Source organism: Acinonyx jubatus, chromosome C1 (assembly GCF_027475565.1).
Source record: "Acinonyx jubatus isolate Ajub_Pintada_27869175 chromosome C1, VMU_Ajub_asm_v1.0, whole genome shotgun sequence".
Taxonomy (NCBI): domain Eukaryota; kingdom Metazoa; phylum Chordata; class Mammalia; order Carnivora; family Felidae; genus Acinonyx; species Acinonyx jubatus.
In genome coordinates, this window is record NC_069381.1 from 158,372,684 (window position 1) to 158,399,834 (window position 27,151).

Here is a 27,151-nt window from a genome sequence, read left to right on the forward strand (position 1 = left end):
ATTATATTTTTCCTTCAGATTATTTAAATCCTTATTCCTGGGAGATTAGAAGCCAGTGTTGCACCAAAGACACTCCAAAAATTGATGCCAGGGATGGAACCAGAAATCCTTCCCCACCCCGTCTCCCTCTTGCTGATCGGACCACTCTCATTGGTATTCCATTTAAGTAGTTGAAATCAGTGCCGTGACTTCCCTCTTATTCCCCTGGTAGATGGTCGAGGTTTCTGAGCTGGAAGATGAGGTGAATGCTGGGGATAATAAAAACCCTTTGTGCTTTGTGTGTTTCTTTATTGCATGAGCTCCTTGTTCTTGGTCAGAGACATACCTGTTGGAAAATGTACCCAGTTAGGTAGGAACTAGAACCTTCAGGTTCCCACATCACGGGAGCTTCGTAGTCGCTGGAAACTGGATTTAGTTCCGGCATGTGTCTCCAAGGAGCCAGGAAAAAAGTCTCTTGTAAGAGCTTTGGATGGCCAGGATGAGATTATTGGTTTTGTGGCCCACAGAAAGGCAACAGGTATTCTTTGGGCCTCTGTGGCCTGGCTCTCAAAGCGCTGTTTTATAGACCTTAGTTATAACTGGCCATCCTTTTATAACGTACTTCTTCGTAAAGGTAAATAAATGAAAGTGCTTTGGTGATGTTATCCAGTCAAGCAGAAAGGAGACCTAGGGTGTAGTGTTTAGAGCAAGATTAGGGAGTATGGGGCACAACTCCTGTTTTACCACTTACCAGCTGTGTGACACTGGACAAGTTACTTGCCCTCTCTGAACCTGCATCCACATTTGTAAAATGGGTGGTGATAATGGTATCTGCTTCTTCATGAACTCAGAGTGCCTCGTATATAATAAGAGATGATGGCTGCCAGTGTGTTCTTAATAATAGCTTGTTTGCCCTAATTTGCAGGTCAGGTGTGTATTTATGTGATTTCTTGGAAGGTTATTAGAAATCCAGTCTTTTGAAAGTGAGATTGTAGTTCAAAAGGGAGCCTCAGCCTTTTAATCACCTTTCTGTGTAAACGGGAAAACCTGAAGCAAGGAGGTGAGCAGATTTGTTGCACTGTGAATTTTAACTCCTACTTGCCCAACTGGATCAGCCAGTTAGTACAGTTAAATAGCGTTTTGGTTTTTCTTGGCCAAACACTCTTGAGGTCACACACACACAAAATGGGACCAAATTCCTGCCCTTGAGGAGTTTATAGCCTGATTAAAGTGAGGTTGGGAGAAATCCTTGTCTAGGAAAGCTTACTGTGGGGAGGGTGACACATGAGTGCAGAATCTGGAAGGCACATTTCTACGTACAGCCTGGAGCTGGAGTCTGGAAGTAGCTGGAGTGGGGCAGGATGGCAGGGAAGTCATGAGGGAAGGCACCGAGGCCTTTGTGTGCTCAGAGAGCAGGTGCAACTTGTGCCCAATGGCTAGGGGCTGGCTGGGTGCAGGGGGTGGCTCTCAGCTGTCGCAGGCAGCGGGCAGCATGGAGGAAGGTATTAATCAGGCAGTGTCCCAGCCTCGGTTTCTTCACCTCTGGGATGCAGATACCTATCTGGAACATTCGAATAAAAGCATATGTGAATAACTTTAATAAATTACAGTGTCCCACACATGCAAGCGGGTTCCCCCTACTCAGGTGTGCTGCCTCCCTTGCTAAGAAAAGCATTGGGATGCATGAACAGTGTCTACATAGGGTTACAGTCAACCCATGTATTGAAGGCCAAGGCTGTGCCAGGTACTGCTCCAGGTTTTGTATTCAGGGAGCAAGAGAAGAACCCCTGCACCTGTGGACTGGTAGCATTCTGGAGAAAAGGTGGGAAGTTGACACAAAAAATGAATATAATTTCAAGCACTGGTAAGGACTGTGGAGGTTATTAGGGTGAATGTAGGGAGGGACTGAGGGAGAGCTCTAGCTAGATAATCAAGGTAGGGTCTCTCTGAGGTGGTGACTGGAGTTGAGCTCCGAGAGATGCAAAGATCCAGGGCAAGAATGTTCTGAGCCCAAGGAAACAACGGCAGAGACCCTGAGATGGAAACGAGGTTGATGTGTTCAAAGGACACAAGTCAGGCCAGTGTAGGGGTGGGGAGTGAGAAGGGGCAGATGAAGGGCAGTTCTCATAGTACCTTGCAGAGCACGGCGGCATTTGAATTTCATGTGAGTGGCCATGGGGACCGATGGGAGGGTGATAAGTGGAGGACTGATGTGATGTGTCTTAAGATGTAGAAAGAACAGTGGTTGGGGCACCCGGGTCGTTCAGTTGGTTGAGCGTCCGACCTCAGCTCAGGTCATGATCTCACGGTTTCTGAGTTCGAGCCCTGCATTGGGCTTGCCGCTGTCAGCACAGAGCCTGCCCCGGATCCTGTGTCCCCCCTCTTTCTCTGCCCCTCTGCCCCTCTGCCACTTGTGCTGTCTCTCTCAAAAGTAAATGTTAAAAAAAAAAAAAAAGAAGAAAACAGTGGCTGCTCTGTGGAGGATGCACTGGGTGTATAAGAGTAGAAACAGACCAGGTGGAATGATACTGCACTTGTCCAGCTGTGACCAGAGGGTGGCTCCTATAGCAGAGGGGCCCCCAAGAAGTGGGTCAGAGCGAGATGAGGAGGCAGAGCTAAGAGAATGGATGGATGCGTCAGACGTGGGTTTGGAGGGAAAGTGAGCCCTTTCTTTATCCAGGCACGTCTAGTTCCTGCTTGGACAAGATTTGAGGGTCAGAGGTGAACTAGACAGGGGAAGTCACAGGCACACTCTTGTCCCTCTCCTCCTAAATAAGGAACGTGAGCCCGCAGTTCAGAGCTCTTGCGGGGCAAGACAAGACTGGTCATAGTGGACACAGTTCCCAAAGTGAAGAATATATAGGTAACGGACACTTCCCATTAAACTGGGGGGAAAGCGGTTAGAAGGGGCCCTGTCTGCATGGTACCCTCCTACAATTATTGTTTAAAGCTCTAACAATGAAGAGGAGCCCCCTGGTGCTTAATCTCACTAAGATTCTGCAGGAGTTTGACATTCTGGGGCTTCCTCTCAAACAAGGTAAAGAAATGTGGTTTAGAATTGGACTCAGAAAGAGGTAGTCTGTTTCCTTGGCCTGCTACCCTTGACCTTCTAGTTCCTCTCTCCTTGTGGTTAATTGTTTTCACCATTCCGTTCTTAAATGCAGGGCTGTATATAACTGACCATGGCACCTGGGCAGGTCCTCTGTGAACCTTCATCCTTCAAATGATCAAATGAGATCAAGCTGGGCTTCTTGAGCTCCTCCAGGAAACCAGGGACTGGTGGGGGTTGGTGGGCAGTGGCTATGCCCAGGGGGTGCCAGGGCTCAGAGAGAGTATGCATGGCGGCCAGCACTGGAGGAAGCAGAAAGGGCTTTCTTCACTCGTGAGGGGATGCTCGAGTTGAGTGAAGATATAGGGCAGATGTTCTGCGGGAATGGATGGTATTTGCAGAGCGCAGAGGCACCAGCCTGGTGGAAAGAATGCACCCAGAGGGTTTATCTGGTTGGAGTCTAGGTGGGTGTGGAGGGGGAAGTGACAAATGTACAGGACCAGCTCCAGATGGTGACCTCATATACCACAGTGCCGCCTTATTCAAGGGGGATACATTCCAAGACCCCCAGCAGATGCCTGGAACCACGGGTAGTACCAAACCCTATACATACTGTGTGTTTTCCTATTCCCACTTACCTGTGAAGAATTGTCACTTATAAATTAGGCACAGGAAGAGATTAATAACTGATAAAATAGAACAATTATAACAATATACTGAGATGAAAGTTATGTGAATGTGGTCTCTCTTAAGATACCGTACTCCCCCCTCCTTTGTGTAATGAGGTGAGCTAACGTGTCTGCGTGATAAGATGAAGTGAGGTGAATGATGTAGGCACTGTGATGCTGTTGAGACTGTGTTAGGCTACTCTTGACCTTCTGATTGTAGTTGGAAGGAGGGTAACCTGCTTGCAGATCGCGATTGACCACGGGTAACAGGCTGCAGGAAGAGAAACTGCGGATAAGGGGGACTGTTATATAGGAATAGGTGATTCTCCTGTATTTTCTCATCTGTACAAGCAGCCATGTGGAGAATCCAAAGTGGGTTGAGTTAAAGGCATTCAAAAACATTAGGGCTATGAGTTCTGCATGTTTAAAACCAGAAACAGAGTTCAGATTTCATTTGACAAGTAGAAGTTTCTAAAGCTTTCTCTCAAAACCCATCCAATGGACTTATTTTGGTGTTTGTCCTTTTGGGTGAGTTGTAGTTGAAAGCATTTATGTTACTTAAAGCTATGTTTTGATACCTTGTAGACCCTCTTTTGACTTTCCAAATGTGTGGGCATCTGGGAAAAACGGCTCACTGTGCAAGGTGTTGCTATGGGTCCCGTTTTGAAAATGCAAATGCATTAGTCAGTAGGAATCACTGGACGGGACCACTGACTCCTCTAATAGGTCCAGTTGAGGTGGGGAAGTGGGTCAGTCACCGCGTAGGACAGAGCACTCATTCAGTGAGGAGCTCAGGAAATATTTGCTGAATGAATGAAGGAGTGAACAGAGGATTGAAACTGGCAGCCAGCATTTCCATGTCATTTCACTCAAAGGTTTACAGACAAAACTTTTTTGCTTAAAACAGTGTCCCATTAATACAGTTTAACTTTAACATTAGGAAAAAATTTTTTAATGTGTGTTTATTTTTGAGAGAGAACAGAGTGCGAGCGGGGGAGGGGCAGAGAGAGAGGGAGACCCAGAATCTGAGCTGTCAGCATAGAGCATGACGCTGGGCCTGAACCCACGAGCTGTGAGATCATGACTTGAAGTCATACACTTAACATGAGCTGAAGTCATACACTTAACTAACTGACTGAGCCACCCGGGCACCCCTCCCTTTTTTTTTTTCTTTTTTTTTTTTTTTTTTTTTTTTTAGTTTTTAATGTCTCTCTCTCTCTTTCTCTCTCTCTCTCTCTCTCTGTGTGTGTGTGTGTGTGTGTATTTTTTTTTTAATTTTAAATGTTTATTAGTCTAACTTTTACATTTAAAAATTCACAGTGCAAATGCTTTTTTCAGAAATAAACTAGAGCCCTCAAAGGAGTGTTTGGCTTTCTGGTATTAGGATCTCCCCCATTGTTGGGGTGGCTGAGTGGCTCAGTTGGTTAAACGTCCGACTCTTGGTTTTGGCTCAGGTCATGATCTCATCATGGTTCTTGAGATCGAGCCCTCCATCGGGCTCTGTGCAGACAGTGCAGAGCCTGCTTGGGATTCTCTCTCTTCTGTCTCTCTGCCCCTCCCCTGCTCGTGCTCTCCTGTCTCTCTCAAAATAAATAAATAAACTTAAAAAAAAAAAAAAAAGGATTTCCCCATTGTCCCCTGCCTTTAGAGGGCTGCTTGTAGAAATGGTTGAAGGTTGAAGGTTTCTCAGATTTTAGATCTGCTGTGTTGAAATTGTTAACAGTGAACTTTTAATTGTGTAAATTACTGTGTGAACATGGCTTATGTACGTATGTATGTATGTATGTATGTATTTTGAGATAGAAAGCACGAGTGAGGGAGGGGCAGAGAGAGAGGGAGCAAGAGAGAATCCCAAGCAGGCTCTGCACTGACAGCCCGCAGCCCGATGCCAGGCTCAAACCTACGAACTGTGAGTTTGTGACCTGAGCCAAAGTCAGATGCTTAACCAACTGAGCCACCCAGGCGCCCCTTGTTTATTTATTTTTAAGACTTTTTAAGAAAAGTTATTTATTTATTTTTTTTGAGGGAGAGAGAATCCCCCGATGTGGGGCTTAAACCTCACAAACCATGAGATCTTGACCTGAGACTATATCAAGAGTCAGATGCTTACCCACCTGAGCCATCCAGGTGCCCCAAACAGGGCTCATTTTTTAAAAAAATTGTTGAGTGTCCTTTAAGGGTCAGGCACTGAGCTGGATGCTGGGGGGGTGGATGTAGCAGTGAACAGACGAAATGTGGCCCCTGTCCCCATAGATCTGACTTGGAGGTAAGGGAGGTGAACAGTATGCAAGTGCTCACATTACTAAGCATGGTGATTGCTGTGAAGGAGAGGTAAATGGGAACTTACAAGAGGTGACACCTGGCCTCGTCTGGAAGGTATAGGGAGATTTTTAAGCAGAGACCTCAAGTCTGAGTAGGAGGATTCCAGGGAGAGAGAGGAGCATGTGCAAAGGTCCTAAGCCAGGAGACAGCATGTGCTGGAGGGGTTTGAAAGAAGCCCCATCCAGTTAAAGGGTCCAGAGTGAGGGAAGAGTTTAACTCAGACTGTGCTCTTCAGACACACTTAACCTCTGCAAAAATGTTTTGGGTTATCACCAAAATTCAAGTTCTTGGTGAAGATGAATAGGGAAGAGGCTGTTCAGCTTTCTTGCCATGGTAGAGAGCATAATGCTTATGAAGAAGTCTGTGTCCTAACCCCTCCACTCCCAAACCTGTGAATGTATTAGGTTAAGTGGCAAAGGGGACTAAAAGTTGCAGATTAAGGTTGCTAATCAAATGACTTTACGATTCAGGAGATGATCCTGGATTACCCAGGTGGGCCCAGTGTAATCGGAGGGCTCCTCTTAATGTGGAAGAGGGAGGCAGAAGAGAGATTGGGAGCTGCACATCTCACTTACTGCCAGCCTCCCAGAAGGAAGGGGCCATGAGTGCAGGAATGCGGGCAGCATAAGATGCTGGCTGGAGTGATGAGACAGATTCTCCCCTAGAACCTTCGGAAAGCAACTGCCGACACTTCGACTTTCACCTCTGAACTGTGCTACTGTAAGATGCTGCATTTGTGTCGTCTTAAGCCACCAAGTTGGTGGTAATTTGTTACAGCAGCCATAGAAAACTAGTACACCTGCCCAACTCCAGGTCTCATTGCACAGATGGCTGTTGCCACCAAGTCACTTGGTGGTAACAACCTCTGACAATTTGTTTGCTCTTCTCAGAGCAGCGGAGAGTGGCTCTTATGCATCCTGTCTTGCGACAGTTAGCCATGATGCTTCTTCAGTAAATATTGATGGTGCACTGCCACGAGCCAGAGCCTGCCCTAGGAGCTTGGGATAAGTCCGAAGGTTCAGAACAGAAGGATCTGTGCTTTTCTAGAGCTTCAATCCATGTGCCTCACAGCCCGACTTACACAGAGGGCTGGTGGGGGCAGAGATTTCTGGCTCATGACTGCTGGATAGAACTTTTTGTGAATGCAGAGTTCTCAGATGTATTTTTAAATCTCCAAATGACCAGTCACCAAAATAAGGAAAATTGCTTAAGGTTTCATAAGTTTAATAATACATATACATACATTTTGGTTGAAAAGCCTAACAGGAGGTATTAGTCTGATGATTGATTTTTTTCTAATTGCAAAGGAGAGAGAAGCAGGCCCTCTCCCCTGAAGGAATCTAACACAGGCAGAGTTGTAGGGTTTAGATAAAAGCTTTAATGCCTTTGCTTCTCTTTACCAGATGGAGAAGAGAGAGGAGGAGGAGGGTCTTTAAAGAGAGGGAAGAACCATTAAAAAAAAAAGGGGGGGGCACCTGGGTGGCTCAGTTGGTTAAGGGTCTGATATGGTCATGATCTCACGGCTTGTGGATTTGAGCCCCGTGTTGGGATCTGCGGGTAGCTCAGAGCCTAGAGCCTGCTTTGGATTCTGTGTCTCCCTTTCTGTTCTCTGCTCCTTACCCCTCCCCACTCAGAAATAAGCATTAAAAAAAAAATTAAAAAAAAAAAAAAGAAGAAGGATGAGACGCCTCAGCAATCGGGGCAGGCTACCTGGGTTGCGAGTGGTGGTGCAGGGGTATGGACGTTCCCTGTTGACCACTAGTCCTTGGAAAACAAGTACCTCTCCCTCCAGCCAGAGGCAGGACAGTGCTTCTATCAGTGGACACCTGGAGAGTCAACCTGGTCGGGGGAGAGAAGCTCTTCTAAGGCCAGTGGAGCTTTGGGGATCAGACAAGCTGTCCCCAGGTAGCCCAGATATATGGGAATTGAACATAGGGCCTCCCAGGCCAGAACATCTCACCAAGTGCTTGTGAAGCCATGGTCAGATCCAACCACACAGCTGGAGTTTTAAGCACAGCATTTTTAAGTTCAAGCCGCTGCATCAGTCCAATTCTATTGCTAGCACTCTCTCTGAGGCTGGGGTGACTGTATAATTGGTCTACCAAGCTGGGATATTTGTGGGAGTAAGGGGGGGGTCCAGGACAACAGGTGTGAAGTAGGAGTGTCCTGGGAAAACCTGGGGATATGGTCAGCCGAGCTAAGTGCTGAAAGCTTTAACCACACTGTGGATAGTCTGCTGACCAAAAATAACTCCATACAACACGGCCTTTGTGTAGACGGGACTGCCCCTTCCAGGAGAGAATGCGTGACCCGGAGGTCTTTCCTGAGATGCCTGTCCACAGCACGGGGAGCTCTCCGGCTGGGGGGGTCTTGAAGATTTGTTTTCTGTGCACCCTTGAATATAATGAAAGACCTATTTTTTCACCTCCAAATGATTCCACCTTCTATGTGAACCCTTATAAAGATGTTCTGTGAGAACTGCCCTCTTGATTACTTTATTTTGAACAACAAAGTTCTGTTTGTTATAAACACATTAGCCTGAAAGGACCTCAATCAGTTATAATTGTGGCTGCAGATAGAGGTTAAATTGGTTTTAAAATATTTTAAATAAAATAAATTGCTTTTAAAAAGGAGGCAAAGAAATTTAGCTCCCATTTAGTAATAATTCCTCAGGATTTGACACCATAATTGCAAGTCTTGGATGTTGTTATAAACTTTAAAATGTCCTGGGAATGCTCCTGAAAACTGGGTTAGACCTGGCTTTCAGAAAGTAATGTCAAAGACGCATATGGAGTTTGAATAAAATCACTTCATGAAATACAAGTAAAACTATTTTTAGATGTTTAACGTGTTATTTAAAATGTATAAATGATCAGATGTGGTCAATTGACTATCCTCTATATTCATAAAAGCTTACATATACAAATTGGCTAGAAAACCTGTTCTGGATTTTTTTTTTTTTTCCCATGCAGGGAGTCTTCTAAGTAGGTACACACAGTATATGAGAGAGGGTAGTAATGATAAAGAGGTGTTATGGGAACAGTTGGGAGAAAGATCTCTGCAGACGGCCAGGAAACAAGGCTGGAATGAAGACCTGATTCCTTCAAGAAACTATTGGATTTTGAGTTAAGGTTGCAGATGGTGGGCTGGGTATACAGGGTTTCCCTCCAGGCTCCTCAAGGCTCCATAATGGGTGAGATTAGGTTACTGAGAGACAGGAAGCAGATGGGCTCTGGCTTATGACTGTGACAAGGGGAGGAACCGCAGTCTGGAGCACGTCACGTGGGAACTGGGGGGTGGGGGGTGGTCCACCTGTGATGGACCACCCTTGGAATCCTCAGGTAAGGCGGGGACTGGGGAATGAGGTATATATCTGGAAGGGAAGGTCTGTGTGCAGGACCACAGATACCAGATTCCCCACTCTGTGCAGAGTATATAGTCTGTTGGCATTGAACACTGTGGCCAGAACGAAAACCAAACCCCATAGCACTCTTTTGGGGGCAGCGGATGGGATTGTTGACAGGTTTTAAGAGCTTGATTGCAACTCAAAAATAAAAAACAGATTCTTGTAGACAAGGAAGCTATGTGTTACTAAAAACCAAAACCAAAAACAATCCAAAGCTAGGTCTTCTGGTGTGAATGCTGGCACCCCAAGAATTCAAGGCTTCCTCCTCTAGCATTTATTTGAAGAGTGGTTTGTAGTCTGACAGCAGCTCCCCACCCACTCAGCCAATAGTGAATCCTGCAGGCCCCACCCGGGACTCCCTTCAGAATTCCTTCTCAGGGTGAGACCAAGCCAAAAATGGACCTTTTAAGACAACACCAACACATGAGATCCAAGGATCATGAGGCATGTGGTGAGAACATAAAAGGGAATGGCTGCAGTAAACCCAGGAAAACACTGGGAAACAGATAATCCAGGAACAGAATGAGACCTGAGGAGGGAAAAACCTAGGTAAAATGCTCAGAGTTTTGAGAACATGCTGATCCATAAGTTAATAATAGAGTGCATTGTTATGTAAAAGGCACGATCAGAACCAAGTAAGAGCTTTTGGAGATTACAAACATAACTGCTGAAATTCAGGGTTTTCAGTAGAACTATTGGAAAATCAAGTTGAAAAGCCTCAGAGAAGGAAGAAAATGAGAGAAAAGATAGACTAATCCAGGAGGCCTAACACCTGACTAGTTAGGAAGTTCCAGAAAGAGCACAGAAAATAGAACCTGTAAAGTGATAAATGTACCGTACAAGTTTCTTAGAAATTTTTTAATGTTTATTTATTTTTGAGACAGAGACAGAGTATGAATAGGGGAGGGTCAAAAAGAGAGGGAGACACAGAACGTGAAGCAGGCTCCAGGCTCTGAGCTGTCAGCACAGAGCCCGACGCGGGGATCGAACTCACAGACGGTGAGATCATGACCTGAGCTGAAGTCGGGCGCTTAACCGATGGAGCCACCAGGCGTCCCGTGAGTTTCTTAGAAATTAATGTTCTAATTCCATGGGTCGAGGCCATGCAGTCAGTGCACAGGTAATGAATAAAGGCTCACGTGCAGATACATGGTGGTGGTTGTATGTTTTGCTGTTGAGAAGGCCTAGGGTAAGTGAAGAACCTAAAAGTTCAAAGAAGTCAAAACTGGACTTCCCTCAGAATTTTCATTGGGTGCTAGAATAACAGCAGTAACATTAAAGTTCTGAATAAAATGTTTTTCAGCCTAGAAAAAAACAACCAAACTATCAATCAAGGGTAAGAGCAGAATGACATTTTTGTATATGGAGGGACTAAGTTTACCTGTCATATACTGTCCTGTAGGATTGTTTTTAAGAAAATAATTAGAATTAGAGGGAAATCTGTTTTCCAAAGCAGATCAGCCCAGGAGGGCAGTCCTAGGGTGACCCAGTACCACAGCCCTGGAATAATCCGTGTAGTGATGGGAGGTCTGAGGCCTCTGAGGAGGAAACCTGAGCAGAGAAGCAATCCTGATTTAATACAAGGTATGACTGGGGGCTTAGAAACGATGGAGGCTAGAAAAAAGCAAACAAGGTAAGGAAAAGGGCAAGAGAAATGCCAAGAAAAGCAAAAGTCATGGTTCAAGTGTGAAGTACACTAAGCCATTGGTAGAATGTAAGAAGTCTATTTGACCTTGGTGCTGGGGACAGTTTCCTTTGAGGCCAAGGACTCTGACCCAGGTCCCAGATAGAAGAAAGAGGATAATTTCAGTGTGGTTTGATTCAACGCTGAATATTTACCTGGTTCTGTAAAAGAACAGGTGACCGAATTATGGTTACACAAGACAAAATGTAAGTGGTAATATAGTCTGATAATAGTGTAAAAGTTTAGCTAATGGGTGGTAGGACTTGGAAGGGAAAGTTTGGGGGAAAGGGTCAGAATGCTGAAGCCTTCATCTCCCCAATTCGGGAATGGAGACAGATTTTGTTGAAAGTTGGTGAAGGGAAAATAGAGGGTTAAGTATATTGTGAAAATGTTAAGGGTAACCAATACAAGAACTAAGGTAATATAGTTGCTAAACATAGGAGGGAAAGTGCAGTCCCAAGTAGTGTAAGTTCTTCCCTTTTCATGTTGTGGGGCCAACAGTTATTGTCCAAAGCTGATAAATCAAGAGATAAACATATAGGCAGAAGTAATGGAATTATGGAGAAGTAAATACAGACTTTTTTTTTTTTTTAAAGAGGTATACCTAGAGACTGGGGCTTGGGATGAGTTTGGAATCTGTTGCTTTCCATCATAAGTTCTTTCTGTTTGGTTTCTTGTCATTTGTATTTAACAAAAATTAAAAATTGAGTTTGAGGATGGGTTAAATGCAGAGGTGACACAAATCCACGGTAAGGCTGTCTTCTAATTTTCTAATGCTTAATTTGAAGAAACTAAGAAGGCTGTGTTTTAAATTAGGCAATAATAGTGTCCTTGTTCTAATGAAGCAATATTTCATGTTTCCTGGGACAGAGTTGCATAGCTAGAGGCAGAATCTTTAATCCTCGAGGAAATGAGTTATTGCCAAAAGCAATGAAGCAAAGCTGCTATTGTGCTTAGAGTTTTAAAAGTGTTCCAGTGTTTAGATCTTTTGGTTGAAGTAGTTATACAAAAGTATACCTGCTCTGTTTGGGGGAGAACTTGCGTATATGAAATAGGAGTACTTGAAGTTTGAAATAACCTTGTGGTTAATGGCATGACAGTGGGTCCCGAATCTTTGTGCTAGGACTTCTGATCGGGATTCCAAAAGGACCTTGAATTTTAATACCATACCCTCAGTTTTATGTCATACTTGTGTCATTATTAGCCTTTCATATTGTATTTTACTATTTCAGATTTTCTCATCTTTAAAGAGAATGATGATGTGGTTTTGCAGGTTTTGAATTTTGTGGGTTTTTTAAGAGGTTTTAGTTATGTAAGTAATCTCTGTACCCAATGTGGGGCTCATACTCATGACCCAGAGATCAAGAGTCCCACGCTCTATTGACTGAGCCAGCCAAGTGCCCTGAGTAGTGTATTTAAAATTTTTTAAAAATGTTTATTCATTTTTGAGAGGGGGGGAGGGGCAGAGAGAGAGGGAGACACGGAATCTGAAGCAGGCTCCAGACTCTGAGCTGTCATCACAGAACCTGAAGCAGGGCTCGAACCCCTGAACATGAGATCATGACCTGAGCCGAAGTTGGACGACGCTTAACTGACGGAGCCACCCAGGCGCCTCTGAGTTTTATATTGTAAATGTGGCTTTCCAATATGTTGGAATCCCAGGGCAGTTTTTATGTGATTGCAGCTTCAAAATAGTAAAGGTGATGTTTCACTAGCCCTGTGGAAAGCAATCTGGGAAGTATTTTTTCCTGTTCCTTTTGGCGCCTAAGACAATCTTAGTTTAAAACTTAGATTCTTGCCCTTCCTTGACAGTTTTTCTTTTGACCTGATATGGGAATAGGCTTCTTAGACCCAGTTCTGTTAATTTCCACCACTTCCCTTTGAAGGCCATAACTTCTATCCGCTGGCCCCTGCCACTTTGAATATGAATTGTCGCTCCAGGTTTGAATTCCTCCATACATGTGGCTTAGTAATAACAGCAGCTGCTATCACTGCTTCTTAAGAGGAAATGAACTCAACAGACCAGCAGCTACTACCTGAGTCCTAGGAGTCGCTGTGGGTATCCTGGCCGTGCCCAGAGAATGTGTGCTGCCTACACCGAAGCAGCCTCTAGGGGTATTGGGGGCAAAGTGAAGAAAACTGGGCTTTGAGCAGAAACTGTGGACTCTGGTGTGACCTCAGGGTTCCTCTACATGAACACCACCCTTTTTGGAGCTGTACCAGTTGGCTAGCTCAGGACGCCGCTTGTATTTGAATGGCTTATAGACCAGTGCCCATCCTACAGGACTTAGACGGGACTTGCACCGGGGATGGTATCGTTTGAGTGGACACAGCTCTTTTTGAGTATTTGTTCCTGCCAGACATAGCCTCTACTTACGGGCTGTGACCTCCTGATAAAGGCTGGTTTTGAGCAGAATTAAGAGTTTGCTTATTTCCTGATCCAGAGAAGACCGCTTTCACCTTGAGGATTGAGACGCCTGCCAGTTGTTGAATTTGGTTGGTGTTAGTTACTGTGTTTTTCCATCAAGGTGCTTCCTTGCATTTTCTGTGCTTCTCATTTTATCCAACTCAATTCCACCTGCCCTTCCCTCCCCCACCCCAGCCATTGTTTTCCCGAATTTCCGATTAAGTGTGGGCCCAGGGAACCAGAGCAGGGGCACCCTTCCGCCCCAGTACTTGCTTGCTGTCTGCTCTTCCTCTGACTGGCTGGGGCCCGAGGCTGGAGGGGGTCTTCTGGGGGCCCCAGAGCACTCAGCCTCCCTCCATCCAGGGTGGGATGGGTTCTGAAGTGGGCTCACTGTGCCAGCTGTCTGGGGAGCTGGGAGGAAGGACTGTGGTGGGAACGCGTGCAGGCAAAGCCCACCAGGGGGCGACGTGACCCTTAACGTTGTTCTCCAGGAGTCCATTTCTTGTGTTTGCCAACTTCTCTTCTGTGTTTCCTGCCCCTCCCCACACCCTCAGACCTTCTTGCTGTTTCCATTCTTCTGTATGTCGGCTTTCATCTGCGGCAGTTGCCACGAGCGACATGGGTGGACTCCTCCTGCGAGAGGTTGGTGTCTTTAGCACACATGAAATTTTGCTGTCACAGTTGGCAGACTGAAGTAAAAGCCCTCCTATTTCTCACATGCCTGCTAAAGGCTTGTCTTGGCCACTCTGGATAAGGGGGACAAGTGGAAGGTGGAGGTACTGAGGAGGGAGAGGCCCTACCGTTCTGCCAGGAGAAAGGGGGCTGGGGGAGGTGGCAGGTCTACTCCGGACTGTCCATGTACGTGGAACAGGAAGTCCGCAAGCGCCTACCCTCTGCAGGGCACGGCAGCCTGGGGCTCTGAGGGGCTCCGCGGGTGTGTGTGCCTCTGGCCCTTCACCCCAGAACCCCCAACTCCACTGACCAGCTTGCGCCTCCCCAGCTCCGTCTTGTGGCATCACCGATTCCCACCCCTCCTTTTCCTCTGGCTCCTTCCCCCTGCCCGCGGTCAGCCTCTGCAGGTGACAAGCCCCTCATCTGCACCCCCAGCTCTGCTGTGGTCTGGGTGACCCCCTTCCCCGCAGGCAGGTTTTGGCGCCCCCCCCCCCCCCCCCCCCGGACCGTGCGCAGGATTACCGGTCCCGCCCTCGCATGGCCTCTGCCTCCCTCTGGTTTAGTACCTGCTTATGAATCTGCCTCCCTCAGGGCCAGAGTTTTTTTTTGGGGGGGGGGAGGGTGCGAGGGCAACCCGTACTCATTCTAGAAGGTTTTTAAATGTTTGTGGAATGAATAAGTGAACGAGTGAACATGAAATAACAAGCCCAGCACCTGCCTTAGCCTCGGGTGTGGATGAGGAGGAGAGGAAGTGGTCAGAGAAGACGCTGTAATAACCTTGGAACTCCCCGGCTGCTCTTTATAGCCTTCCCGTTGCAGTTGGTTACCTTTACAGATAACCTCTTCCCAACCTTCACCCCACCCAATTCCAGCAACCCTTTCACTCCGCCTTCCTTCAGCCTTTCCATATTTTGCTTACATCTGTCAGTTACCAGAGCAATTCTTGTTTCAGTGTTTCATTTGTGTAGGTTTTGCCCTTTCCGCAAAGTTGTAAATGCCTGAAAATCCTGGGTTTTATTTCCTAGGAAGCATCTAGTAGGAATGGGAAAAAACATTGCTCCAAAGTAATTTTTTTGTCCTGTCTATATCTGTGTATCTATATAGATATATGCTTATACCTATATCTAGCTGTGAGATCTTAGGGGCAGACTGCTTATCCTCCTTGCAAAGGCCTCTGTTTTCTGTTCTGTAAAATTAGGGAGCTAGATGCTTTCTGGTGCCTCCAGTGCTCACATCCTGTGATTCAGCGCTGTTGACCCCAGCGCCTTGCTAGTCCCACCCAGTCCCTGGGTCAGGGTTCCATCCCCATCCTGCCAGGTAATTGAGCTTGCTCACTGATGGTCGAGGCCAGCTCACCTCTCAGTTATTTGTCAGAGCTCCTGGGATCTGGGACAACATTCATGGAATATGTATGTGGGGCAGTCCCTGTGGCCATTGGTCTTGCCTCAACTCTCTGCCAGAAACTTCCAGGCACTAAGGACCCTGCCTTTGTCCTGCTAAGTCTCCATTCCAGTTCTGTGTTTTGGTGTATGCTGTTCATCCCTTCAAATGTGGGACGGGGTTCGAGGTGGAAGCTCACTGTGCCTGCTGTCCAAGGTTCCGGGAGGAAGGACAGCGCTAGGGGCGTGTGTTCCTGCATGAGCCAGCTCTCATTCTGTGACACCTGGCTGCACTCGCCCTCCCTGGACAAAGTCTGGCCCCTCCATTTTTGAGTGCATTTCCTTCTGTTGCACCTGCTGCATTGTATTGGTTTAGATTTTTTGTTGTTGTTTTTGTTAAATCCTTTATTGGGATCATAGAGACAGGTGGTAGAGACTTTTGTTTGTAGGTGGGTTTTTTTTTTTAATTTTTTTATTTTATCTATTTATTTATTATTTTTATTTTGCATCTGAATTTTGTGGGTTTCTTAAAGGCCAGGAGTGGCCTATTTTCTGCTTGGGGGTTGTTTGTTCACTTTTGTGCGTCTAGCCCTCTCCCCCAGCTCCAGCCTTGCGTCTCTCTGTCCAGTCAGGTGTGTTCCTTCTCTTTGTCTCTATTCCTAGCTGTTCCATGAGTCAGTCAGACCCAAAGATGGTGAGTAAAGAGCATTAGCAACAGGAACCCTGCAGAAAGACAGTAGGACTCTAGAGATCCCTTCTGGCTGTGACACTGAGACTTTAAGGATTGTGGGTTGGGGATAAGGCCCCTTCTTACAGGAGCTAACAACACTGGGGTGGGAGGGAAGAAGAAGGAGCATTACAATACCTAGTATGTAGGTGGCACTGCCCAGACCCTGCCTGTGGTCTCTGTGCCAGGCTGATAGGAGGAATGTGGAGGACCCTGTCTGATTCAAGAGTGCCAAAAGTAAGAAGTGATGCAGAAAGGCAGAGAAGGGGACGGAGGGAAATAAATTCAGGCCGGTTGTAACTTGGGCGAGCTTAGGATCTAAATCAGTATTGTTAAAAGATAAGCTGAAGCCTATTTTAAAAACTTCGAGTTTATTTGAGCAAAAATCAATGGGAATCTGGCAGCAGCAAGTTGGAAGTGGTTAGGAGTGCTCTGCCAACAGGAACCAGGGGAAAGACCTACTTACCGGGAGTAAAGAATCAAAGAAAAATTATTTAATCAGCTGTAGCTTAAAGCCTGACTGGCTGTTTGTGATCGGTTGTCCTTGGGTTTGATTTTATAACCTTGAGGCATTTATAGGCTTAGATATTTTTTGCTTACATAGGCTGCCACGTCATTAGAGCCACATCAGCCTAATGGCCTCCTTGTTTCATTAATTTAGCCAGTATGTATACTGAAGATTTAGGGTACCGTTAAAATTACCTTTGAAAAATACCTCAGGAAGGCACAGTGTTAGAAATTGACACATTATTGCTTGTTAAGTTTAACGGGACCATTTTCCCCCCTCCCGTGTGGGAGCATTTGTCTGTTAAGTTCCATATGTCCTTGGTTTAGGTTTAGGGGTCATGTTCTATCTATGAAAAGTGTGTCTTTTAAAACACCAGAATCCTACTCAGCAGAGAGGTGCTGATACTATGACAGATGGCTGATACTTTTCGCCTTGTTTGAACAACCCCTCTTCTGAGGCTTGACTTGGCTAGTTGTGCATGTGTGTGTTGCATGAGCCGGTCACGGGACTCGACCTTCACTCCTCCCCAGCGCCCAAGCCAGCAGGGCATCCGGGAGCTCTTGACAAAGAATGATTTCCCACATCTCTTGGTTCTGACTGATAGAAATGTTAAGTGTGTTTTAAACTCCAATCCCCCAATTCTCTCTTTTGTCAACAGGTTGCTCGTAGGGGCCCCGCGGGCCGTGGCCCTTCCACTGCAGAGGGCCAACAGAACAGGAGGCTTGTACAGCTGCGACATCACCTCCCGGGGGCCTTGCACACGGATTGAATTTGATAATGATGGTGTGTTCTGTACTGTGTCCACTTGGCCAGCTCGCCCGTATCCCACTTGCCCTTTCCATGAGGGGGGAGGGAGGTCCAAGTATTCTCGGAGAGAGGGCCTGTTTTCATTACATGTCTTGAATTGTTTGGTGGGATGCTTGAAATTGCTGCCCTTCCTAATCCTGCTCTCTAAACTGATATGGTGTATTGATGTCGCCACCTAGTGATGTGTTGAGGTTCTACAGGAGGCTGTTAAAACTGAATTCACAGCGGCAAGAAAATTGGGCATCGCTTGTACTTAGCTGCCAAAAGTTCTCGCTTGCTGTTAAACTATGTGGGAGAAAGTCTGTTTTAAGTATCAGCTCTCTCTGAAATGAAAACTGACCATCGTGGATAATTTTTCCCTGCTGGCTCAGACCGGCTTGTTTTGTGAGGCCTCCATGCTGAGCAGAGCAGTTAGTGTACTAAGAAGGCTCAAGCGAGCTGGATTTGACATTCTTGGTCTAAGTTGATTTGCAGATTCACGTTTAGGTGCTTCTCTTGATTTTACATATTTTAGAAATAACGTTTGTTTTTTTGTTTTTGTTTTTTTGCTGATTAGCAAATGATACATGTTAATTGTGGGAAACTTGTAAAAAAGACACCAACCTGTATAAAGAATAAACCAAAAACCCATGGGTAATTTAGACTTAATCACCCTTTAACATTTTGGCTTCCGTCTACTTAAAGTGACTTAGTGTTTGCATTTTTGTAATGATTCAAGATTAAAAATCATACCTGCCTTCTCATTGAGGAAGGCAGCAAATTGGAGACAGGGTCACACAGTAGGTTTAGATTGATACTGAAATGAACATACATGATGGTGTTTGTGATATCTCTCTTTCCTGGGGGGAGGGACTGAAAATATATCTATTTTCCTTTTTGACATTGATAGATAATAAAGTGAATCTGAGGCCTTGCTTCCTATCTCTAATGAAGAGAATGATTCATGCTGTTATGTAACAAATTTGATACTATGTAGAGAACTGCCCATTTTGTGTTAGTTTGGATGATAGCTGGAGTTTGGAAACTGGATTTCTGCATCACTGCTTTTTTAAATATATCTTTGCTTTAAGTGGCATACGGGGGAGGGCTACTTCTTAGCCTTATAATTTTCAAATGCCTTTCTGTACTCAGGACCCTAGGTGTCAGAGAGGATGGAGGGCTACCAAATAGAGCTATATATTTTATTTAAGAATTTTACAGAAGATTCTTACCAATAACCACTTACCCATTTTCTTAAAATGAGAAATAATTTTTCTGAATTGAGTACATGAATTTACTAAATAGCAAGACTCAGAATCTGGGCAATTTAGAAACCGTCTTGTATTGTGTTCATCTCTTGTTTATTGACTGCTCCAGTCACTTTGAAGGTCCTAACTGTGTTGTCTCACCTGCGCTGCTTTCCACAGCTGACCCTTCATCAGAAAGCAAGGAAGATCAATGGATGGGGGTCACCGTCCAGAGCCAAGGTCCAGGGGGCAAAGTTGTGGTAAGTGTAGAGAAGCGTGTTCATTCCACAATGTCTGAGTGCCTGTTACATGCCAGCATGAGACGTACAGTAGTGCACAAGACTGGCAGAGCCCCTGCCCACACAGAGTTGTACCTTCTAGAAGATTGACTGCTTTAAAGCAGGCATTGGTGTCAAGAAGAAATCAAGGCATTATTTTTCCTGTGATTTCTGATGGTCCTTAAAACACAAAACTAGACATGGTTTCTGTCTCAGGAACTATGTGTCTTTTTCAGAGGAGTTATTAAAAATGTGGGAATGGGGCGCCTGGGTGGCTCAGTCGGTTGAGTGTCCGACTTCAGCTCAGGTCACGATCTCACGGTCCGTGAGTTCGAGCCCCGCGTCAGGCTCTGGGCTGATGGCTCAGAGCCTGGAGCCTGCTTCCGATTCTGTGTCTCCCTCTCTCTCTGCCCCTCCCCCATTCATGCTCTGTCTCTCTCTGTCTCAAAAATAAACATTAAAAAAAAAATTAAAAAAAAATGTGGGAATGGTCATGGAAAGTAAGATCAGATAATTTAAAACTTCCTGGTTGTTTATTCTGAACAAAGTCAAATACAAGTGTAGTGAAGAAAAGAGGTTTGTTAGGTGGCTTTGTGAGATGGCCTTGGTGGTGCCTTCCAGGCTGGCTTATGACCATCCTTGCGTGTCTGTTTCAAAATCTGGTTGCTGTAACAAATTTATACAGGGTTTTGAAAAAAAAATGAGAATTTTACTGAACACTAAGTTTTGATATCTAAGGGATCCTTACTGGAAATCAACTTGGATATTGTAAAGTCTATTCATCCTCTGTTACATGGAGGTTAGCCATGAATATCTTGTAAAATTATAGGGATTATTTCATCTTTTCTGGCAGTATAATTCTCTCTGCCTTTTAAAATAAACTTAATCTCAGAGTTTAAAGTATAAGTTAGGAGTGATTATAAGGAAATAGTGTGGGTAAAAGGGAAATGTTTTTGTCTTAGCTGTGTTTGCCTGATCGCTATGAAAATACGTATGATTTCCTTCCTCTGGAATGTAATTACATATTTTCACAAACACACTGATGTGAAATTTCATACGGCCATTAAAGCCAATTAAATTAAGAAAATGAAATAAGATATTTCCCATTGTTTATGTGACAGGTAAATTTACAAATAAATTGCCTGTGGATTACAGATAGGCATTCAGTATTTGGACTGGAACATTATTCTCCAGGTGAAAAGAAGACAGGAGTCCTAGTTCCTATGTGCTAGATAACGGTCTTCTTAGTGCCACTTGGGGGAACAATTGCTGGTTTGGGATCCAGGCCCAGGATGAGGACATGTTTCACATCCCATTTAGAATTAATCCCTCTTTATTACAAATTCATAAAATTGTCCATAATAAACCTAAGTTTTGTGGAAATGAATGGGCTGCTTCATTCCATCTGTTTGCAGACATGTGCTCACCGATATGAAAAAAGGCAACACGTCAATACAAAGCAAGAATCCCGCGACATCTTTGGAAGGTGTTACGTCCTGAGTCAGAATCTCAGGATTGAGGATGACATGGATGGAGGAGACTGGAGTTTCTGCGATGGCCGATTGAGAGGCCATGAAAAATTTGGTTCTTGCCAGCAAGGAGTTGCAGCTACTTTCACGAAAGACTTTCATTACATTGTGTTTGGAGCCCCAGGCACTTATAACTGGAAAGGTAGGACATGTGTTTATAGCAATAGAGATTAGACTGACTACGTAAGTTCTCCTATATGCACCATGATTGAGAACATTTTAAATTGAAACCAAATGTGTTATAAGACACTTGTGTATTATAGAAGTAAGGTAGGATCTTACAATCTCTCAATTATATGACTTCAGAAACAGTGGTGGAAATGTTTGAAGATATTTTTTTCCTTCTCTCAGCAATTTATATTAATACAAGTAGTTAGCCTTTTTCTGTAAGAATATAATAATTAGCATTAGTGGGTTTTTTTCTGTTTGTGTTTTCCTGTTTCTTGAAGGTGAAAGTTTTATGTTTTAATGTTGGTAAACATTGCATTTTAAGGTTGTGATCTGAAAACAAAATAATTGGTGCCCTATATATGTGACAGTGTATTAATACAGATATATCTTTCATTATATATTATCTTAAAAGGCTGTGTTTTACTAATAAAGCAGAAAAGTTAGAAGGGTAGATGAACTAGGGGAATTTTGAGATGATAATTTTAGATAATTTACAGGAAAGTTGTTTAGTGGTATCGTTTAATGATGATTGTGATATAGGTAAAAGGAGACGGAGGGAGGGGAGAATGGTCCTCAGTTTTGACTGGATGAACCTGGTCAGCTCCTATATAAAGTTTAACTTCTCTGAAGAAATTAGGCAGGCATAGAAAACCAGTATGTTATAAAGGACAATTAACTCTAATGCATAATGAAGAAAAATGTATATGTTTTAGACATAAGACTTTTTTTATTAAAATAAACCCTATGTTATAACATTTTCACTAAGTTAGGAGACACTTAGGAGATGCATTTTAAAAACCTCCCAAGTTTGAATTCCTTTTTAAAAAAATTTTTTGGATGTTTTTATTTATTTTTGAGAGAGAGACAATGTGTGAGCTGGGGAGAGGCAGAGAGAGAGAGGAAGACACAGAATCTGAAGCAGGCTCCAGGCTCTGAGCTGTCAACACAGAACCCGATGCAGGACTCATACTCATGAACCTCGAGATCATGACCTGAGCCAAAGTCAGATGCTTAACCAATTGAACCACCCAGATGCCACCCCCCCTCCCCCTGCTCCCTGCTCAAGTTCGAATTCCTATTAGAAATAATCCTCGAGGACACCTTCCTCTTTAGATCATCCATGTTAACCTTTGGGAGTAATCTCCTTTGGCCTCCCCACCCCCAACATGACGGTATTTGTAAGGTTATACTGACCTAATGAAAATAACACATTGAATTTAGAATTAGTTCTGTTGTAGCAAGAAGAGATGCCATACATAGTAAAATAACAAAAACACCCACCAATTATGTGTATATATATATATATATATATATATATATATATATATATATATATTTATTTATGGGAAACATGTCTTATATGCTTTATAAACCCTGACTTAAAACGTTATTTATTTATTTAATTTTAGAGCACATGCGAGCAGGGGAGGGGCAGAGGGAGAGAGGGAGAATCTCAAGGAGCCTCCACGCTCAGCACAGAGCCTGATGAGGGGCTTGATCCTACGACCCTGGGATCATGACGCGAGCCAAAATCAAGAGTCAGATGCTCAATTGACTGAGCCATCCAGGTGGCCTGAAATGTTACCATTTTTAAAAAGTCATGTAATAGGTTTACTATATGAAATCTTCTTAATTCTTAATTGTTAATTGTGAAAATTTTAGAAAGATGAAATCCAGTCTCCTCCATCACATGAAAGTGATTTGGAGAAAGAATCAAAACATTTCACTTTTACACTATAGTAAAGTAGGTAAATTGGTATAGGATTGCTACATCAGGCTCCTATAGCTTTTAAAAAGTTATTTTCTGGGGGCGCCTGGGTGGCTCAGTCGGTTGGGCGGCCGACTTCAGCTCAGGTCATGATCTCATGGTCCGTGAGTTTGAGCCCCGCGTCGGGCTCTGTGCTGACAGCTCGGAGCCTGGAGCCTGTTTCAGATTCTGTGTCTCCCTCTCTCTGACCCTCCCCCGCTCATGTTCAGTCTCTCTCTGTCTCTCAAAAATGAATAAACATTAAAAAAAAAAAATTAAAAAAAAAAAAGTTATTTTCTGTAGGTTTAGTTAAGTAAACATTCCATTTTCCATCTAGTTGGTGGCATTATAAAGATAATTCCTAAAAATGCACGGTGCATTTTTTTTTAATAACTAGAACAATTTCTTTGTAAAAATTCACACGAACATGATTTTTTAAACTTTAATAACCTCAAAAGCCCCCTTTCCTTTGCCTTTTCTTCCTCTAGACTTTTCTTCCTATACTGACAGTGATAACACGAGGCATGTTTATTAGGAACCATCTCTTTGATTTTGTTTTCATCTTCATTGTTTTTTGTTGTTGTTGTTTTTTTTTTTTTTGTTTTTGCCATTTCATTCCTGTAGGCATTGTTCGCGTAGAGCAAAAGAATAACACTTTTTTTGACATGAACATCTTTGAAGATGGGCCTTACGAAGTTGGTGGAGAGACTGACCATGACGAAAGTCTAGTTCCTGTTCCTGCTAACAGTTACTTAGGTAGGAATGAGCAAAGCTTGGCGTGCCTGTCTTTTCAGATGCCTCAGTGTGACAGCGCCCTCCCTGGACCTGGACTTGGAGGCTGAGGACGGGCCAGGCGGGACCAGGGGCCTGTGGCTGCTCTGATGGGCAGTCGGGTTTAAGCTTTGGTGATCCTGAGGTAACCTGACTGGTGCCTGGGACCCTTCCCTTCTGACCTGGGCTCCCTCAAGATGGGAAACCTCTTGCATTCAAGCCCATCTCTTGGGCTAGCATCGGCCTCTGTAACCTGAAACAGGCTGTTCATGCAGCGAGGAAAAAAAATGCATGGATGTTAGCAGTCAGCTGAGCTGTATCCTCTTTCTGGAGATACTCTTGAGAGCTCCGTTTATGAAGTTACTCTGCAGTGGCGGGTCAAAACCTCCGCGTCCTTCCTTTGTGACTGTCGATCTTCCAGGGTTGGCCCGGCTTCTGGATCGGGGCCCCCATGTCACGGGGCCCCTGGCGGGTGGCACGGCAGCTTTCCAGCGGAAGCTGGGCAGGACTGCTGGAGGACACCCAGATCGTGTCTGAGTGCCAGTTGCCTAACTCCTCAGGCTTGTCTGCATTACTAATGGGCGTCCTAAATCATTCGTGTGCATTATGGTAATTACACAAAGGCTTTTAAAAGCTTTAATTCTTGGTATGAGTTGACATAAAGAATAATTACTGCACATTTCTTGAAAAAAATGTAAAAAAATCTCCTAAACCTAAATAGTAACCTATTTTTTTTTAAAGTCCCCCTGTGCTAGAGATGTTACTGGAACAATGGAAGATAAGTCAACACAAAGAATAGTTGTTATCAATGTGTTAGTAAACAGATTCTTAAGATGGCCTAATTATGTACATATACATGAATGATCCTGTTAATTTAGGGGAAAAAAACAACCTTTCAGACATTCCCTCCTGCCCCCAAATTAAAAATTTGATGTGAAAGCATACAAGAGAGCAGAGCAAAATTAAATTTATCACTTGTTAAGTGTGGTTCATGTGCTCTAAGTCATGTGGCATATTTACTACTTTACAGGTCTTACTTGACCTTCCCAAAAACGTTATAAAATAAATATGATTATCCCTCTTTTGATGATGAAAAAAGTGTATCTTAGGAAGATTAATTTCTCAGTCTAAGGTCATACAGTTACTGATCCCTCAGCCTAGGAGAGAAAGTTTCATGGAAGTGACAGGGTCAGGGTGGGAAGCGGCTGGATTGCATGAGTGCCACCACGTCCATGGCTTCGCAGGACAGGGAAGGATGCAGGTGCCAGCAGTTTGCAGTCTCAATATTAAGTACGGTTTTTCGGGATAAATACTGTCAACAAACCCATATTTTATTCGAATATATGTGCTGTCCAATCAAGCGTGTTACTTAGGGGTTATTTGTGACGAGACGTACTTAATTTTAATTTTTTAATGTTTATTTTTGAGAGAGAAGTATTTAATTGTAAAATGAAAATTTGACTTCATGGTCAAGAAACCAGTGGTCTAGTCTTTAAGATAGATGCCCATGGATTTTTGTAAACATAGATGCTATTGGAGCATCCGAAAGGATTCAGCACTTTGTATTAAGCACATTTGCCACTTTGATGAATGGATTTCCTCCAGTGTGGGTGTCTGGCGGGGGAAACAGTCAAGTTTGTGTCGTTACATGTTTTGTTGTCCGTGCTGTCTGTGCCTCTGTCATTTCAACGAGTCTGTGGTTTTAAGGAATAAAATGATCAGCTTGGGGTTCGGGAAGCTGGCAAAGAGGGTGGCTTGCTAGATGCGGTGGTGGCTTGGTGGCCTCATCGTTTGGCTGCAGCAGCCGAAGCTCTCGTGCCTCTTACAGAGCGTAATTGCTTTTCCCTTCAATCTCTTCCGTCCCGTGCACGTGTCCAGGCCTGCTGTTTTTGACCAGCGTTTCCTACGCAGATCCTGATCAGTTTGTTTACAAAACACAGCCTCCCAGGGAGCGGTCCAACGTGTCCCCTGATGTGATGATGAATAGCTACCTAGGTTTGTGACCTCTGAGATGACAAATAAATTCTCTTGGTCATGGTCATTTAAGAATTTTTTTTTGATCCATACAGAGCATCCATCTTTTTATTTTTTATTTCCTTTAAGTGGAACACACACATGAGATCATGCCACTGTTCAGGCTCTGCTCCCGGATGGTTTTCAGAGCTGGATTTGGTTATATCACCCTTTTCTAAACTTGGAGCTCATCGTATTTTGCCACTCAAACTTCACAATTTGAGAACTACAACAGTAGTGGTGAAGCTTTTTATAAATCCCACTAAAAAGGGGGAGCTTACACCATTCTGCATCTGCCTCACCTTTACATAGCAAGATTTGCTTAATGCGAGTGATTTTGATGGAGACGTTTACACTCACTTGCTACCAGATCTCAGTCTGTTATCTGACATCCTACCTGATGCTTTATAATCAGGTGTCTCACATGTTCTGCCCTCCGAACAAGTATGTAATTGTCATCAATGACAGCTTGCTCACCTCTATTGTTTATACTGGGTTCTCAAATACTATATCTCACCAGCCATGGTCTTGTTTGCATGTTTGTGTCCAAGAATCAAGTTGCTTCAAAACACTGAAATGTTGCCTGTGGTATACGAATGATGTTAGCATTTGTTCTTGCCTGATTACCAAGGAGATCACTAATCATTACATTATAGCAGAGCCCTATAGCATGCACTCAGGTATGCTGCGTCTGGTTGTATCTCTGTGTATCCTTTCCCGTGATAATTTACTATCTAGCTTGACCTCCTTTGGCCCACAGTTCCAGTATTAAAATGGGGTTTGAGCAGCTTCTTCAGATGCATGAATGCTCCATGATTCAAGTTACACAGATGTTAAATAGCATAGGTGGTTTCCTCTAAAAGTCTTAATATATTTCCTGAGAGAGCAATGAAATAGCCTACTTCTTTGTACTTGAGTGAGACCTCTTACCTCTGTAACTCTTTCGCGTTGTAAATGTGATAAGCTGGTAGAGAGGCTCAGAAGGAGAGGGCTGGAAGCCAGAGGAAGAGGTAGTGATGGAGTTACCAATGGTAGATACCTCCTGAAATACGGGGTGATGTGAACTGTTACTTTGTGTTTCTAGGCTTTTCTTTGGACTCAGGAAAAGGTATTGTTTCTAAAGATGAGCTCACTTTCGTGTCCGGTGCTCCAAGAGCCAACCACAGCGGAGCTGTGGTTTTGCTGAAAAGAGACATGAAGTCTGCACATCTTCTCCCTGAGCACATTTTCGACGGGGAGGGTCTGGCATCGTCATTCGGCTATGACGTGGCAGTGGTGGACCTTAATAAAGATGGGTAAGAGGGTCTTAGGTTATTTTACGCTTGCCAAGAGAACGTTGGCTTCTTTGGCTTCTTTAGGTCTTGAGAAGAGCCATCCTTTCAGGTTAGTGGATTCCAAAGAGTGTTTTTGCTGCCAGGTTTTTACTATCCTGTCACATCTTTATCACTTGTATTTTGGCAGCAGACCTTCATTGCCCTCCCCATGGTGTAGGATTACATTTCAGTTTTCAGTTTTCAGATCAAAACTCACGTTTTGGGTCTGTGAGAATTAAAATTTGGGGGGAAAAAAGTTAACTTGAAAAATGACACATACATCGTTCTTCTGTGATTTCTTCAGGGGCTGTCAGAGCATCTAGGATGTCCTTTTGAAAGTAGGGATTGGATTGGGGACAGAGTAATAGTTATGGCTGGTGGTGCCATTTTGGGTGGTGGGTGGAGGGGAGTCTCTGTGCACGCTCGTTCTAACTTGGGGACTGTCTTCAGGTTCTTTGATATTTTTCTTTGGGCATTTATTACGGGCTACCATGT

At 44.2% G+C, this 27,151-nt stretch overlaps 1 protein-coding gene across 3 annotated transcripts in view; it reads left to right on the plus strand.

Annotated features, from left to right (window-relative positions):
* ITGA6 (integrin subunit alpha 6) overlaps window positions 1-27,151 on the plus strand; it is a 76,782-nt gene that overhangs the window by 19,732 nt on the left and 29,899 nt on the right. For 2 of the 3 annotated variants that reach the window (XM_027055488.2, XM_027055489.2), the window contains exons 2-6: window positions 17,460-17,584; window positions 19,015-19,094; window positions 20,528-20,783; window positions 23,184-23,315; window positions 26,428-26,638. In XM_027055488.2, coding sequence (XP_026911289.1) covers window positions 17,460-17,584; window positions 19,015-19,094; window positions 20,528-20,783; window positions 23,184-23,315; window positions 26,428-26,638 — 804 coding nt within the window. Of the gene's footprint in view, window positions 1-17,459; window positions 17,585-19,014; window positions 19,095-20,527; window positions 20,784-23,183; window positions 23,316-25,208; window positions 25,326-26,427; window positions 26,639-27,151 lie in introns of all 3 variants that reach the window. The other variant, XM_053215284.1, reaches the window with a different exon arrangement.